At 33.2% G+C, this 18,076-nt stretch overlaps 1 protein-coding gene across 2 annotated transcripts in view; it reads left to right on the top strand.

Moving 5' to 3' along the window:
• LOC118202282 (transducin-like enhancer protein 4) overlaps nt 1-18,076 on the top strand; it is a 645,188-nt gene that overhangs the window by 409,824 nt on the left and 217,288 nt on the right. For both annotated transcript variants that reach the window (XM_085810638.1, XM_085810637.1), the window contains exon 8: nt 5,509-5,538. In XM_085810638.1, the coding sequence (XP_085666764.1) occupies nt 5,509-5,538 (30 nt within the window). The remainder of the gene's footprint in view (nt 1-5,508; nt 5,539-18,076) is intronic.

Below are 18,076 nucleotides of genomic sequence, written 5' to 3'. Positions count from 1 at the left end.
GGATATAATTATTTTCATTCGCTTGCTTCATTATCTCAAAGATGCCCTTGTTGCAGTAATAGTCCGTAAACAGTCTATTCACAGAGTGTGATCCTTTGCTGCAGTGTTTTAGTTTCTTCGAGACTTGAAGGAGCTAACAGCATCTCTTAAAAAGCTGGCATAGCTCATCTGGTGAAAGAGTAGTGCTGTGGTGTTTGGAGCTAGAAGGAGATTGTGTTCAGCAGGTCATGTAATTATGAGTAAGCCTGGCGTCACGGGGTCAGGAATGGCAAGTCAGACAGTATCTTCCTAATTCTTTTCAACAGACAAATGCAGTTATCATTAATTAATTATAATCAATTATAACAATTATAATCAATTTTTAACGCATATTTATTTTTTAAATAAAATGTGTCCCCTGAAACTGTGTTTCATTTATATAAAAGAAGTAGAGCCTTTTTATGTAGGCCTCCGGTACGCTCCGGCTAGAATCACGATTTACCTCAGAAACTGAGAAGTACCGGAGATGGGCTGCGGTGGTCTCCGGCGGCACTAGCTTTGAGAAGCACATAATATATTGCACAAAATAGCGATTAACAAAACATTTCAACCATGTCGCTTCCACTTGCAACCTGCACAGACCACAAACAGTAGGACAGAACCACGCACACTATAACACTGGATGCAGCATTTCCAGCTTAGACATGCCATTGCAATATTTCATGCGTATTTACACCCTACCAACAACGCCTGATGACCCGCCTTTCAAACCAGAAGAAATTAATCATATCTTCCAACAATTGCTGAGAAAAAAGCTCCAGTCCCAAGTGGGATCAACAACGCCATAATTAATAAGCATTACCGCAGCAGAATACAATACTTTCTGAAGTTTTTCAGCAAGCTGCTGCATTATAGAGTCTCCCCAATATTTTCAAAACAGGCCAAGTTGTTCTTTTTCTCATTCGCAGTAAAGATCCATATAAAGTCCCGACTCATACCATTCTATCTGCCTTTTATCTGCGCTAGGAAAAGTGTAAAAAAGTATCAATTATTAATACATTACTTCTCCAACTACACAAGTCTCAGTACTTGAATAATAGAGAGTGTGGCTTTCGAGCCGGAAAACCATCAGCCCGTGCCTTCGTGTACCTAAATGCAGTAACGTAACTAACGTGGAGCAAGGGGAGACATAATTAATTAATTCGCCCCGAGTGCAGCAACGAGGGGGTGAAATTTTAGAATGAAATGTTAGGGGCGCAAAATCTTCAGTTGTTCCCGGGCGCTGAAAACCCTAACTACGCCTCAGCCTAAATGGCAGTATTTTGACCAACAAGCTTTACGGTAATTATGCAGTACTTCTAAGCTTCGATCTCCTAAGCGCATTCGATATCCCTTGGTAGCTTGCGATTCTGCTTGCCGTGCAAGACACAAAATGCACCAGCAACATCTATTTCATTTTCAAAAACTGCCTGAGCAACACACTGCACTTTATAATGCATGATACTGGCCCCATCAGTAGGATGCAAAATAGAGGTTGCCCCATGTTTCATATGCTAAGCCTATCTTGTGGAATCTGACTTTTAATAACATCATTAATGCAGTATGGCTCAGTCATACCTCGGTTATTGCTTACGCTGATTATACGACTTTCATAATAAAAGGAAGGACAAGAGACGAAGTTAAATTACACTATAACGAAACAAGTGAGCATTTTTATGATCACTGCTACCAGATCAAGCTTCGAATATTTGAAAGAAAATCCACAGCACTTATAATCCCTGAAAAAAGGCACCAAACTCACAAGTAAACCCAGATTAGAAATGAAGGGACACAGAATTAAAATCACAAGCACACTCAAATACTTCGGAATGACATGGAATCCACTTCTTACTTAGATACTACACATAATAGACCTAAAACATCGGACAGAATAGACCTGAAACATCGGACATCGTAAGAATGGCGTACAAACTCCGGCAAATACATGGTGCCAAGTGGGGACTTGAATACACAATTACAGAAAATCCTCTACACAAGACTTGCTGAAAATATCATAACTTATGCAGCGGCAGTCTGTAAATATCAATGCAAAGTGGAAAAGTAAAGCATCGTCTATGCATCCATAAGATCGTGTAACGTCGACAACCACGAAGTTCTGAGAAAAAGAATTACCATCTCGAAAGTTCCCACGGACAGAGTATTTCTTAGCAAATTCTCGGAAAGAGGAAGTGACCAGCAGTCACAAAACAATCTCAGGTTTTTGTTCCTTTTATAGTTTGTTCGAAGAAAGACATTGTTCCGTTCCCTTTCATCAGTTTATTGCTTCAGTGTCTCAGACCACCCGGTTTGAGTCTCCAGTTGGAACCGAAAGGTTCTCACGTACTTTTTCCCAGTCTGTCTTCACCATTTCCAGTTGTTAATCAAAATGCTCTCTCCGATCAAGAGGCGCTTCTAAAAATTACGGACAAATGAGGATCCTGGGATTCGTTCCAACACGCCCAGAACAACTTGAACAAAATCATGGAACACAGTTCCAGAGAGAGAGAGCGAGTGAGAGTGAATTGCAGTAAGTAGAGAGAGAAACCTTTTCTCGGTTTTTCCAACTCAGCCACGAGCAAATTTTATTTTCGCTCTGCGTAGAACGATATTGGTATTTCTTACATTTAGATTACGGCGAGTTAGCCCGGTTCGCCGCTACCTTACGGATGAGCACCCCGCTCAGAACCAGCTCAGTCCTCAACCACCGGCTTAGAGATTCGATTAATTCAGCACAGCCTCATCTTGAGCCTACCCTCATCTCGAACTATTTCCAAACATTACTTTGTGAACGGTGTGATTTTATTCACACCGTCTTTATTCACACGGTGTGAACTTTATTCACACCGTCTGGAACTGGTTATATTTCTTTTCCCCTCACCCTACTGTGAGAACATTTATTTACTTATTTTTTCATATAGCCGAGAAAAAACCCAAATAAATTTATTTACGCTACCTCTTGTCTTTCGAATTCGTCACAATCGTTTACCATCAGCCTTACATGTTCTTAACGTACAACGTCAGCAAATATCCTAGCAGGACTCACTCCACTGCATATGCAAACAGAATTTACAACTGCACTACAGACTATTCTCCAATTACGAAAAAAAACGCAGTTCCACAACACATGAGTAAACTAGACTAGAAGAGAAACACGCTAATGTGACAATCAAAATCGTAAAAACAACCTTGTATTTAGCGTAGGTATAATGAAACACTCAATCGATTTCGAGGGCAGCTAGAGGTCCCTCCTCATCAGGAGAAAGAAATATTTAGAAAGAAGAAAGTAAAGGAGAAGGTGTTTCTGTGACTCCTTCTCTTTTATTTTCTTCTTTCTATGTATTTCTTTCTCCTGATGAGGAGGGACCTCTAGCTGCCCTCGAAATCGATTGAGTGTTTCATTATACCTACGCTAAATACAAGGTTGTTTTTACGATTTTGACATGAGTAAACCCTCATGCATTTAAAAGAATCGAGCAATTAGCTGCGTTTTCATCCAGTTGTCAGAGGAGTTTGCAATAGAAGTATACATCTACAACAGCAGTCTACCACTTGTAATGCAAAGTTGCAGAACTGCAATGATGATTCAGACCATGATAATGGAATAGGCTATGCCTTTGTTCAATACACAAATGAACAAGGATTACACACATTGAAAGCACAACTTTTACTCAAAAATAGCTCTTCCAGGCAGAAGCGCACTCAATTACAATGGCAATAATGCAGTGAACAACAGAGGTTACAACACTAGTTATTACAGCGACAACCTGCCAGTGCTACAGGCCATCGCAAACACCCTTCACAGTTCTCATATCCTCTGGAATCTTCAAACGTACTCACGACGCTTCAGACACCATAATTTGGACCTACAATGGGTAAAGGCACACGTCGGAACTCTCACCTCAAAAGAGTCGTCAATAATTTGGCTGAACCAAACAGAAAAACGAATGTGACCATGTACCACGAGGCTGGCGCGCCTATCTACGCTTTCCCAAAGTCGCCAGCAAAGGTGTACTTCCACTTCTGACTCGCTATATTACAAAGTCACTACACCTGTCTAACTGTTAAATATGACGGCAAAATATTTGTGTCTCCGTCTTCCGTTTCTGTTACCTGCTTTCATGATTGTCTGCCCTGCTTCCAAACGGTCGATTCACAAATTCTTCCAAATGATTTTTCAAAACCATAACAAATCATTTTGAGTGATTATGTGCTGAAATCAAAGGCTGCATGGTAGAAGTTCTCTCAGATATTCACTTTGCACAAAACGCTTGATTCACTGTCAGATGACGTAACGCCTTGATTTGGTATCAGATACCGTTAAATCACTCTTGATTGGATAATGCTAAATAAGCTTGTTTTCAACACATTCCCTGCAAAAAAATAGATTACATCGAATGGATATTTCACAGAAAATCTCTTTTTTTTTTTTTTTTTTTTTTTTTTTTAAGATATGTAAAAATAAATTTGGACATTAGTATATATACATTATGAGATGTAACATTGAAAACTTTTAGATCTAACAACGCAGTATAAAACAAGGTGGCGTAACGCAATTACGCTATGCCATTGTCAAGCTCCTATCCATAGTTTTGTAGGTGCATAACTATCTTTTATCTCTTTCATTAATCTGAATGACAAAGTGACGTAAGCAGGTTTTCATGGATATTAGAACACTAAAATTAATTATTATTAAATTAATTTTTATTTCCGTATTGTAGAGCTCCGTGAGCTTTAAATACAAACGAGTAAAAAAATTTTCAGACGATTAAAAAATAAAGAAAAAGAAATAAAAAAAATTAACAAGTGGAATGGAAGAAGAAAGATTACTGGTAGATGATAGAAAAATGAGGTGCTAACTCCAACTGTATACACATTTTATTCATTATTCTTTTGGATATATTGCATATGTGAAATTACTTCATTCATTATATAGAACAATATAAATATTAAATTGTTGAAGGTTCAGTATTAAGAGCTGTATTTTATTTGTATGTCTGTATTCCGGTTATACAAGAATGTGATCTGTGAATAGCACTGAAGTGATAACGAATTTAATTAACATCGCTTGTTAGATTATGTTCCCTCTTATGACATGTTGTCAGATTTTAAAATGTGTAAAAATACAAGCACATCCGATATGATCAGGCATTTGAATATTCTAGTGTCTAATTGCAGCAGTTAAACACTGTTTTTATAAATGAGGAAAATATTTAAGTAACATGTAAATTGTTTAAATAAAAAATTAATAATTTCATTAATTGTTAATTAATGAATTAAAAAATAACTAAATTAATTATCATATTGTTTAAAAATTAATGCTAATAGTTTAAATGATAAATCAATACTATTTATTTTTAAATAATTGTTACTTGTTTAAATAAGTATTAAGATGATGTAATTGTTTAAATTATGGAACGTATTTTTAAAGTGTGAATTATTTATGTTTCTGTTTAATAAAATACTAAAGTATTTTTTTTTAATTTTTATTAGCAACAACATCCCGGCATTGCCCACCTCATGGTAAGTACCATCTGACAGTCCAGTATTTTACAACTATGATATTTATAATTTATTAACTTAATTGTTAATTGTTTGCAAGAGCTGTTGGAGACTGAAACAATCGCTCGCGGATAAGGTTAACCGAAAAGTCCTAAGTACTAAGCTTCGTTTCTCTTTATAAAATAAAACTGCAATTTATATGCCGCTATTCTTTTGCGCGGTGGGGGAATAAAATTAAAAAAAGGGTGTCTTCTTTCTATTATTAAAATTAAAGATTTTAATAACGTGTTAAATTTTATAATTTTAATTTTTATTGCATATGCTCTTAAATTATATTATACCATTTCTTGGAAATGGAGCAATAATAATAAGACGGAAATAGTTCAGTCCGTTTCTATGTGATGACTTTTGTAAAAAATGCATGTACAATTTTAGGATAGAACTGATTTATTTCTCGTATGTAACCTGCAGTATGTCAATAATGTAATATAAACTAGTAACTTTATTCAACGGCAGTTTTGTACATATAAAAGTTTCTTATAAGAGTTTTGCGTTGCATAAGATTCCAGGAATATACATCTATGAAGTTGCAGGACTATAAATTTTTAGAAGTGCTAGGTGAGCTGTAAGGAGAGTTTTACAATTTGGTGTGCAGTACAACTAAAGATCTTGTCTATCGTGCACTTAATATAAAATTTGAAATAATTTGATTACGTGGTCGTAATGAATCATCTAATCTCTCACTAGAGTATTATTTTCTAAAATATTCGAAGGATATATTCATATAAACAACTCCCATTCCCGTGGGAGTAGAATTACATTTGGAGTGCAGAAGTCTAGCCATCTACGATAAGACGCATAATAAAAATCATTTTCTTAATTATTTTATTACATTTTTTTGGAATAAGAATTTCACCACATTTGTATGTCTGAAACAAATTTTGTGAATTTGTTAAAAAAAGATAGGTCTAAAATTTTCTATATGAATCTTCCGATATCTTAATCTCTACCAGCTTCTTTCTCCACCTGCAATATTATCGCATCGGGGACTGTAATCATGGCTAACATTAATCATTGAAAAACTACGTTTGCCCACAACGCTGTGGAAACACAAAATACCACACATATATATTTTTTTCATTGGTATTTTACAACAATATGCATTTTCTTAATTGTTGTACCATTCAAATGGAAAGAATATTTTGATATCTGCTACTGAGGAAATCACTAGTTTGTTAGAAAGAAGCACTTTTAACTGTGCAGATATGTTAGCTTTCTAATATGTAGCTATATATATGAATGCAATTAGTTACACTTTTTTTCCCAATTGAATATTCAATTTATTTTTTGCAAGCAAAATTAGCAAAAGAACACTAGGAATTCCATATAGCATTTCTAACTTATGTCTTGAGAAATAATAAAAATTGGTAGGAATATGTCGCTAAGTCATTTTCATAAAAGGGTACTGCATACTCTATAAAATATTCCCGCTGCAACCAAGCGAATCAATTTTCAAAATCTCTCTTTACCTCAGCATTAATTGCAGCTTCACCAGGCGTTGTTAAGTCAGAGTCGTACCGGATCTCTTCTAATTTGGCGAAAGCGAGAAAATTCGCGCTAAATTTCATTAGTCTGTTCCGGAATCCTTTCGGGAAAAGACCGAGGGGCTGACCTTTGAGAGGGGAATCACTTCAACGGGAAAACCAACCCCAACTCACCGGAATGCCCTGTTCCTTTCTTGTCTGCGACGACGGCCTTTAAACCTGACGGCGAATATCATTAAATTCGAAGGAGAAGGAGACTTTTAATTAAATAGCAGTGTTTAGAAAGTGTCCATTCTCCGAATTAAAACTGGGAGGAGAAACGGGCTTGAGTTGCGTTCGCCCCGAATTAACGTTAAAAGTATTTGCTGGATCCCATGCGTTGATTACATTAGTTTGGAATTGCATGAAAAGCATCTTACGTTTCGGTAACCAGAGGACTCATGATTGGAACGCTGGTGTAAATGCAAAGCTTGCTTGTGACATTTGTGTCCTTTTCTTGTGCGCAAAAAGCCATTTAATTGAGACCTACTGCTACTTGGTAATGGAATAAAAAAGAGGAGCTGGTAAACTATGCATGTGGTTTTTGTAAATAGTGCAAGCGTTACTGGCGAATTCTTTCAACATAGTATCAGAAAATATGTAAATTAAATAAGACCTTCCTTTTACTGAAACCTACAAATTTAAATGTTGGAAACATTACAATTTTAACATTTTAACTCATGCAAATTACGCCTATGCTTCATTATAACTATATTTTCAGGTTCTAGCTATGTTCCTTAGTGATTATAGATAGCGAATCCGCCTTTCAGAGTGATGGATTTGGCTTCGACTCCTACACAAAATATGTACATTTGATTCGATGTCGACAACAAAGCACGCTAAGGCTATCTGCCTAAAAGAAGGAATGCTTTCATAGAGGTTTGCTTTGGTTTGTTTGTATGATTATGGCAAAGCATGCCAGGATTATATGCCTAAGTGAAGAGACATCTTAGTGGAGCACTTTCTAAAAAGAACTGGCTCGTGTCTAATCGCAGGGAAGACTACGAAATCTTACTCGCAGGAAAGACTACGAAAACTCCGATGCAAGTAGTCCGTTCGCCAGCAATCAAACCCAGCTCGAATTGCCAGTTTTTAGCGACTTAAACAGCCGCTTGTGGACATATTTTATAGAAGATATTCTAAGAAAAATTGGCCCGTATTTCTGTTGCACATTTGGCATTTTTGTCAGGATGCGAACTGAAGCTGAATTAAAGTATTCACTAGTCAGTCTCCGATGAGCGAAATCCCTAAAGTACGTTTATCCGTGCCCTTTAATGCATCCTAGACAATGTTCTTGGAGTCAATAAGATGAAGTTTTTGATGAGTCCATCCAGCTTTCGGGTGTTTAGGGGCCGGGATTCTAGTTGTTGGAATATACTGTCCAGTTGTTTTACTATTAAATTTCCAATCTGAAATTTATTATTTATCAAGATATCAGCTTAATAAGGTTTTCGATTTTTTGTGTTCCCGAAAGTATTGTTCCTAAAAGTTCAGTTTGTGCCTTACAGAAATATGAAATCCTGAATGGGCAGTTGCTGTCAGTGGGATATGATCAGAGTGGATTATTTTCAGAGCCTGTTCAGTATTTTCTTGCAATCAATTCCAATTACCTTTCTTTGCAAGCTGTTTTTAAATTCCCATTATGTTTTGGAATAAAGGTTTGAAATTCCGTAAGTGTTCGGGTTCATTAAACTGCCAATTTACGTGGCGATCATTGCACAATATCTGTAGCTCTTGAAGATGAGGTTTCTGACAGCTTTGAACCTCAACATTCAGTGATAAACTAGTGATTTTAGAAATATATTGTACGGACTTATGGCATTGACTTGAGGATGTTAACCTAGTATAAGTGGTTGGCATATCAAGCTAGGGGTAGAAAATCGAGGGCATAATTCATTTTTCAAGTTTCTTGGCTTCTAAAATCTCTACTGTGACTACACCTCTTAAATAAAATATGGTGGATGACAATTCATCGCCAACTGGATTTGGTCGACTGGTTCTTGTGTCTTTCTTCAGACTCCTTTTAAGTCGGGAAAATCCAAAGAACAGAAAAGATACAGTAACTCACTAATGCATGAGATTGATTAAACTTGGAATCGATGCATTACAGTATCTTTACCTTACCGTCATATTATATTAAGATTACTCAACAAAACTGTCCAGAATATAATAATTCTCTTTCACAAAATTCTAGGAAAATAAAAGAGAAATGTGCTTTGAAAATAAGGAAATGGAACATACCAGTCTAAATTATAAACAAAGCAAAAAACGGGGCTCGTTTAGAAAAATTATGAGGAATGAATACTACAGAAACTAAAAGTTTTAACTAATAAACTGTTTAAAAAAGATTGTATAAAAATTATTTACTATTTTCGAGCGAAAAAAGGATTAAAACAATTATTCTTTCAGTTTGAAGACTCACAATAATTTCAAATGAGTAATTTTTTACAACGTAACTAGTTTTACTAATATTTATTGTTTACTTTATTTCTACCTCAGAATTTTATTTTCGGTTTGGATCAGGCAAATACATAGTAATATCTGTGTTGACATGAAAGCATTTTAGTATTACACACTCTTAAGACATTTGCAAACATTTATCTTTCAAAGCAACTAACATTCATTTCTAAACAGCAAATGTCATCAAAATCAAAGATCCTTTAAACCACTGTAAATACTTGCTTTTGGCAGTTTAAAAATCATTGCAAAGTAATTCCTGACTTGGTGTCTTCTTTTCTTCTCCCTTTCTTTATTTTTTACTTTTAGAAACGGAAGAATCAACATATTACGTTATTGTCTCTTTTGTGTAAATATAAATCAAAGACAGAACTATATTTCATTTCCTTACTTGATTTCGCTAAAGTAAAATGTATTGAGATTTTATTTTAAATTCATTCTAATTATGGAAATTTTTTAGATGCTGCGCTTTCCGTTCATAAAAATTGGAAATGTGAACTAATATCTATCTTGGTATTAGAAAGTTCCTTAGAGGAGTCTCCAGACTTTCTAAATCATTAGATTATGTTGCGTTATCATGAACATAACATCCACTCCCGTGAACTAGTGTAGCTACTGCTCGACACATAAGTTGTTTCTCTTTCATGCGTATCTTGCATTAGCAGTTCTCAGGGTATTGCCATTCGGTTCAGTAATTTATTTTCGAATTTAATAGATTTATAATTGCTTAGTAAATTCAGCAATTAAAGCCAATGTACGTATTTCTTAATAATGATTTTATTTTATTTTTTGATTGTATATCTAACTTCTATAAATTAAAATATATTATTGTCATTAATAAGGGATGTCTCCAGCACCATATTATACGCAATCCCGAATGGGATATTTGCTCCAAACGGCATTTGCGTCGAAACACTTAAGCGTTGTATCACTTTCCAAATTATTCTCACCAAATGTTATCGCCCAGTATGATATTTAAACAAATTAAATAATGAAGAATCTGTATGAATGTACAAATGTTTTTCGCATTTTGAAAAAACAACGCTATCCAAAGCCATCAAATTGTGAATAACGTAGTCCTGCACTTGAACATAGGCAATGGAAGCCCGAATTTTGAACTTGAATTTTTTTTTATTATTTATTTCATATTTTGTAAAACGTTAACGAATTTTTGATTAACAAACTCAACGATTTCAAAGCGAGCAGCGGCAGCACTGTACGGGATGAAACATTTTTATCTCCAGCGCGTGAGACGGTCTATCGGAAATTTAAAGATATCCTGTTTTTAAATATTTGTGATTTTGCTGTTGAACTAAATTTTAAGTGGCGTCAGTGCCAAGAATATAATATTTAATAAATAACGTAAACACACAAAACGTTAATACAAAAAGATAGAAAAAAGTGTTTTGTAAATACATCTTAGTAAGAAAACTGAACATTGATATGATAAACTGTGAAAAGACTGAAAAAAAATGTATGCCAACACTTAACGCTCCGTCGGTAATTCTAAACGTATACTGCTATGCTGTTTTTAAAATTTTTGTAATTTTACTGTTGCATTGTATCTGGCATAAGTGCGAAGAAAATTATGCTTAATAATAAAGCTAAAAAGAAAAAAAAAGTGGCTAGCAGGAGTGAGTGTTGGAGCAGACTAGTAAACTGTGAGCTTAATGAGAGATTAAAAAACTTGAAAATAACCCTTTTGGGGGACAGTAAAAATCTGAATCCTTTCAGGTTTTCATTATTTTTATTATTAGTTGAGTCTTTCTATTTTGGCTTTACTTTATGTTTGATACGCTGCTGCAGCATTAATCATTTACGCGAAATGTCAAATACGTAGTCAATACTTATAGCTGTTTCCAATTTTCGGTGGCATGGTTTTTTACTTTATATAACAACGGTTTAAAAACAGTGTATTTCTCTCTATATAGCTTTATTATTTCATTTTTAATAATGTACTTAATAAGCTACATAACAGATAATTTTGTAAATTCATCTTACATCATTATTCATAAGTGTCCATTTGAATGACGCTTACTATGTATTCTACAGAAAAGTACTTTTTGTCACTTATATTTCTATAATCAATATAGTAATAAGGAATAATACAACACCGTCGAGCCTTGATCTATCGTTTATCTGTGGAATAAAAGAAGCGATAAAACGGTTACACATTAGAAATAAGTAACATATCGTAAAACGTAATACTAATTAATTTCAGTGCGAAGGAATTACCTTAAAAATCCATCTACCTTTCAATGGAAAAGTCGTATACTGGCTTTTCTTCCTGCCTGAATTGGAATTTGTTAATTGAAAAGATTAAAAATATTTCCACAATCTAAGTAATAATAGCACTCTTGATACCAGTTATGAACTGTGGTTTGAATATTGATAAATCATACTTAATACCAGCTTTTAAATTAGCATTATCTTAACATGTAAGTACAAATATCTGTCCTCTAAATTATTGCCTGTTTGCTTCTCCATACCGTTTTGAAATATGTTTATTTGAGGCATTAGGATGTAGATATATTACAGTAAACAAAAACTAATGACTATTTTCACTATGCCATTTACAAAAACTAATAGTTATTTTTTTCACTATGCCATTAACATTTATCCGATTTTTGATTATAAATGAAGATTCATTGATTAATTTTTTTATTTGAAGAACTCATTTGGTTTATTTCGCAAATTTGACATAGGATGATATCTCACCTTTACTTGGCTAAACCATTCCGAGCAAATGAACACAGGATAGACGATAGCATTTATGGTACTAAATTAAAACTAAAATTGATAGTGTTTCTTGTGGTTTTCCATTTTTAATTCAGAATTCGCAAAGGCTTTGAAACTGCAAAACAATTGTTTTTAAAACGATATGAAAGTTTCAGTAGACCTCCTGATTTTTCAAAATTTCTATTTTGAATATATTCTTCACTTCTTTTAAATTGTTTTCTGACATGTTGTGTCTCCTAAATTCCTCAAATACATACTTCAACTTTACATGTCTTCGGAAATATAGACAAAGAGTGACATATTCTCATTTTGCATGAATTTAGACAAAACTTTGTATTCGACGCATTCGCTACCATTGTTTCCAACAATTCCATCTTTACCTGAACGCAGAATATGACAGACACTGGTTTCTTACCATTCTGAAATGTTTTATGTATACTAGGCTCAGTTCTGCTGTTATGAATTTTTATGTCCATTTTTCTCTTATATCCGATATGTGTTATAGCTCTCTTTTTGACATGGATATCCTTTTTTATCTTCTTCAAAATATAAGATTATAAAAGTATTATGTTTTTAAATGAACTTTCAGATCAAAGTACTAGTAAATTTTAATTTCCTCTTTCGTGATTTCTATGCGAGTTATTTCTCTTGGAGATAGAAAATACACTACAGTTCGAAAGCGGAAACATGTACAATGCAAAATGGCCACCAGCAAAATTCTTTGACGAAAAGCTGAAAAGAAAGCAGTTCAATCAAACCTCATGAAAATGCTGATTCAATTATTATGCGTGGGAAGAAGCAACTTTTTTTTAAAGTTATTTTATGAAGAAGCACGAGCATCTTTGGAAGTTTCTTTGGTTATGAAATTTTATTTCTTGGACGCTTTTTCTTTGAGATTAATTCAGAAACAGTGTTTACTGGATCGACAATCAAGACCTGCAGCACCTGAATGCATAACAGACGCTTTGGATAATAGTTGCACCGAATACGCGAAACTAACTGTTATCCTGCATATTTCTCGTGCAGCGCCCAAAGTGAAATTCATTCAAATCGTTATAGTGCTTTTTTATGATAGTATGAAAAACAGAAATTTCTTTAGTAAATATTTTTATACAGTCCTAATATTCCGATCACCTTCATTCTATCTACAGTATATAAAGTGAATTAATTGTCTTTTAGCGAACACTGGCATCGTAACATACGTTCTTTTTTTTAAAACTTATAATATTTTGCTGTTAGGAATACGTAAATTCTATTTGTAAAGTTTCCAACTTGCCTCGTTAAATTATCCACTCAGTTTATGTACAGCGAATATGACATTCTCATTTTGAATCATTTTCAATTCATTCAGTGACGCTAATTTTTAACCAGCATTTAATTTTTTAGACATTTTTCTACATTTTGTGTAAAGCTGCATTTCATTTTAAAGTTTCTTTTTAATCAGCACATGCCATTGAAAGATTTCCTTTTAGCATGTTTTTAATATTAATTCTCATTTAGAATATATTAAAAATAATAAAAAAATCTTAAAGGTTTCAGATTTTAAATTACGTCCAAAGGTTTTTTTAACGTTTTATGTGTTACTTTTATTTATTAAATATCATGTTCTTTGCACTTAAACCATAAAATGCAGTTCAATAGCAATGTCTCAAAATAATTTTAAAATAAGCATATCTTTAGAATTTCCGATACACAGTTTCGCGCGCTGGAGATAAAAAGTTCCCCTCCCCGTAGAGTGTTGCCATTGCTCGCTTTTAAATCGTTGAGTTTGTTACTCAAAAATTCGTTAAAGTTTTACAAAATATGAAATCGATAATAAAACAAATTACAAATTACAAATTTGGTCTTCCACATGCCCATATTCGTAGAAGGATTACGCCATTCAAAATTCTATGGCTCTATGTACCGTTTTTTTATCACATTTCGAGAAATAGACATACATTTATGCAGATTTTTCATTATTTAATTTCTTCAAATATAATGCAAGACTCTAACATTTGGTGGCAACACTTTGAAAAGTGATTCGTGGCTTATAGTGATTCAACTCAAAATCGCAAAACGAAAATAATAGTCCTTCAGGGATAAAGTCCCTTTGGACTAAAAAATAATTAACCAAAAATTTGTTCATTATGTTCTGAAGATTACATTTATTAGTTTGCTATAAAAATGAATTCTTCAATAAAAAAAGTATCAAATCTGTAAACTTTTTATTTTTTGTAACCGGGATATTCTCCCTTTAACTAAAAGGTACAAGTATTAAAAAAGGGGGGAAGAAAGGGAGAAGAAAAGGTTTTCTGCGACTGCTTTTGGGTGGATGTTCTGTGTTCTTTATAAATAGTAACTATACTATACAAAGAGTTTTCGATTTGAAAGTTTGGTATCCCACCTTGCAACAATTTTGCGAATAGAAAATGCCACATATTTGTTATTTCCCTTTTAATGTTTCCATATTTGTCGCATTATGTGCTATTGTATTCAAAACTATTGCCATTTTCTAAATGGAGCTAGTCATTAATTCAGTCTTGAAACACATTTTCACTTTTTATTTAGCCTACTTGACGCCTTCGCATTGTTTCTCAAATTATTTCTACTTTCTCCATAAATGGAGTATCCTCTTCTAGAGCGAGTTTTCATTTTAAATGGTTTCATATTTACCTCTTTCAAAAGCTTTGTTTTCCAGCATATAATCATTTTCTCCGTAAAGATTGTCGCCTACTCCTATTTGCAACAAATTTCCATTTTAAAGTTTGCCAGACCATCTTTTCCAATTCTCGGAACTCGAAACCTCATTCATTAAGTGGACCTTTTCGAAACATTAAGCGATTAGACGTGGGGGGAAAAAAACGATAATTGACCTCAGCAGCTGGGGTTGGGGGGTGTAGGGAAGCAAGTTCTTTCTTTCGTTCCGAGTGTGTGTGTGTTTAATTAAGAAAATCAGATTGGGAACGAATGCGCTTCGAACGTAAACGGAGGGTGGAGAGGTTGAGAGGTGGCAATTAGAAAGGAGGAGGATTTCCGCTTGTAATGACTCCCGAAAATTCGCCGGAGAGACACATAATTAAGATCCCGCAGCAAGGAACAATAGCCAGAGGTAACGCACTTAACGCGAAGGTTCTTGTTTGGGGGCATTCACAAATTGAAGTAGACTGCATCCAGATGAATACATAGAACCCGTTTCTTCAGCTGATTTGCAGTGTTCGTTGATTTGTTTCTTCGATTGATTTATAATGTTGACGCATTTGTTCGGTTGATCTGGAAAGTTATTTATTTTCTTCAGTTGATTCTGTACCTAAATGTTTCTGAATTAACACTGTGATTTCATTTCTTAAGCTGACTTTTTTTTAATATTTTTAAATATTACAACTGCAACATCAGTTTTCTGTAATTTTTTTTCAGCTGATTTCTAATAGTATAGATAAAAAATGCGACTATCACTTAAATATTCTGTAATTCCATTTCTTCGGTTGAATTAATTTCGTCAGTTGATTTGTGTATTGTAAGTGTTTTGGATTTTCTCTATAATTTTTTTTCTTTTAATTGATTTTGCGTTTTGTAAATAAAAAGTATTACTATTGAATCAGTATTCTTCAGTTTCCTTTCGTCTTTAGATTCTATGTCTGTATGTGATTTTATTGTATAATTTATTCTGTGCCTAAAGTTTTTGGATTCAGTCTGCAATTTTGCATTAAACTCTAATATTCATAATTTGCTTTGTAAAATAATTTTTTAATTACATAAGCGAATCTGCAAATATTATATTAATATCCTGAGTTATTTCTTGGTTGAATTTTAATAACGTAAATAAAATTTGTAACTGCTATGCTTAGTATCTATATTTTATAAAGTTCATCTTTAGTTGAGTTCATTTGTTCTTCTCATTGTGGGCTAAAATTTCAGGATTTATTTTGTAATTTTATATTTTCTGTTAATTTTCAATAGTATAGTTAACTTCTGTAAACCACAAAATCAATGCTTTGCAATGCTGTTGATTTGTAATCATCGTTGATTTCTATCGATTCTGTGCCTTATCTTTTTGTAGTTTTTCCTGTGATTTTGCTCTTACGGTTGATTATCAGTAATATCAAAAATTAATATATCATTAATTTCTGTAATCATCATTACCGTGTGATTAATTTTTATAACTTCGTAACTCTGTAATTTAAATAGCAAAACTAATTTGTTTTCTCTGTTCTCTATTTTTTTTATTATTGTTGTTGTCTGAAAGTTTTAATTTTATTTTGTAAATCAATTTCTGCGCCTAAATATAACAAATGTAGATAAATTTATAATCGTAACATTAATATTCCACAAATTTCGTTTCCTGAGTTGAATTTCGTTTTTCAGTTCATTTTCAATCTGTCGATCTCAGTGTTCATGCATTCAGATGCACAGATGATATCGCTTCTTTTCCTTCTACTCAAATGTTGCAAAAAATATTATTCAGTATTTTCATATTATAAATAAAAAGCGTTTGTTCGTTCTTGAAAGCATTCGATATCTGCAGTTGAGGCATTTTTATATTTTATATCAATCTTCAGTTGATTTTTAGTATCGCAGATTAGTTAGTTACATTATTATAATGATAATACTCTACAATATCTTTCCTTCAGTTGAATTTTAGTAGTGTGCCTCTAGATGCTTACTGCATTCGGATATAAATATAATTTCGTACTTTCTTCTTTTTTACAGAAATGACTCAAAGCGTTGGAATGGTCGGATGATATAAACGGTTTTCATAATTGTAGCATACGATAAACTTTCAATTTTATGAATATGAAAGGGCAAAATTGCCTATTATTGATAGTTATCTGTTAAATGGAATGCATTTTAACAAATTATATATGTTAAATGGAACTATAATACGCTATGCAATGCTTAATTTATAATTCGAACTGGTAAAAATCTGTAATATATATTTAAATAAAGGAAAAGGAAGATAAAAGATATATAATTATTCCGTTAAATAGGTATTAATCGTTACGCGCACAACAATTATCAAGTATCAGAAATATCAAGTTCAACGTTTTATATAAAGATAACCACCTGTTCACTGCTATGTGAATGTTTTGGTAAAGAAGGTGTAGTAAAGCTGCTGCTGAACAAATATTATCAGGTTGCTGTTTCTTTATGCTTACAAACCAAATTTCCCTAAAATGTTTATAAATATCTCATGCATGTGGAAGAAGTTCATTGCTTATTATCTTGTTAGAAAACTGTAATTTAATTCAACATTCAACATAATAACTTTACCTAAACTTTTTCCCCCACTATACCAATAATAATGATACAGAGTGTGTATTTATAAGTGATAAATGAAAATCGCAGTTGCATACGTGAAGGATTAAAATGCACTCAAAATGTAGATAAATGAATCGCGTAAAATATCTGGGCAAACTGATTAACAGTTTTCGATTGGGTCGAGTTTCCTCTCGTTAAATCCACAATCGACGGTCCTGTTGGATATCTTGAACATAACAGTTGTAATTCCATCTCTAATAACAGCTGTTATAATTATTTTTATTAATTAAAATGTAATGTTCATTCTTTTCACAGTAAGTGACATCGAAGTGATGTTACTATATTTCATAACAGCGTCTGAGCATCAAGCAGAGGAAATTTCGTTGTAACATACGTATCTTTTCCTTTTCGGAGGCGTTATTAATCATCCTTTTTTTCACATTCGATGGATTTTCAAGCATGTATATTGAACTGCTTTATTTCAATTGGTAATGAAATATTGGACTTCTCGTTACGAAGCTTAAATTTAAGAACATTAAATT

Source organism: Stegodyphus dumicola, chromosome 2, assembly GCF_044657685.1.
Source record: "Stegodyphus dumicola isolate Sdum_Otavi_A_Nest chromosome 2, ASM4465768v1".
Classification (NCBI taxonomy): Eukaryota; Metazoa; Arthropoda; class Arachnida; order Araneae; family Eresidae; genus Stegodyphus; species Stegodyphus dumicola.
Note: the sequence above shows the minus strand (reverse complement) of the source record. Positions and strands in the feature narration are given on the sequence as shown.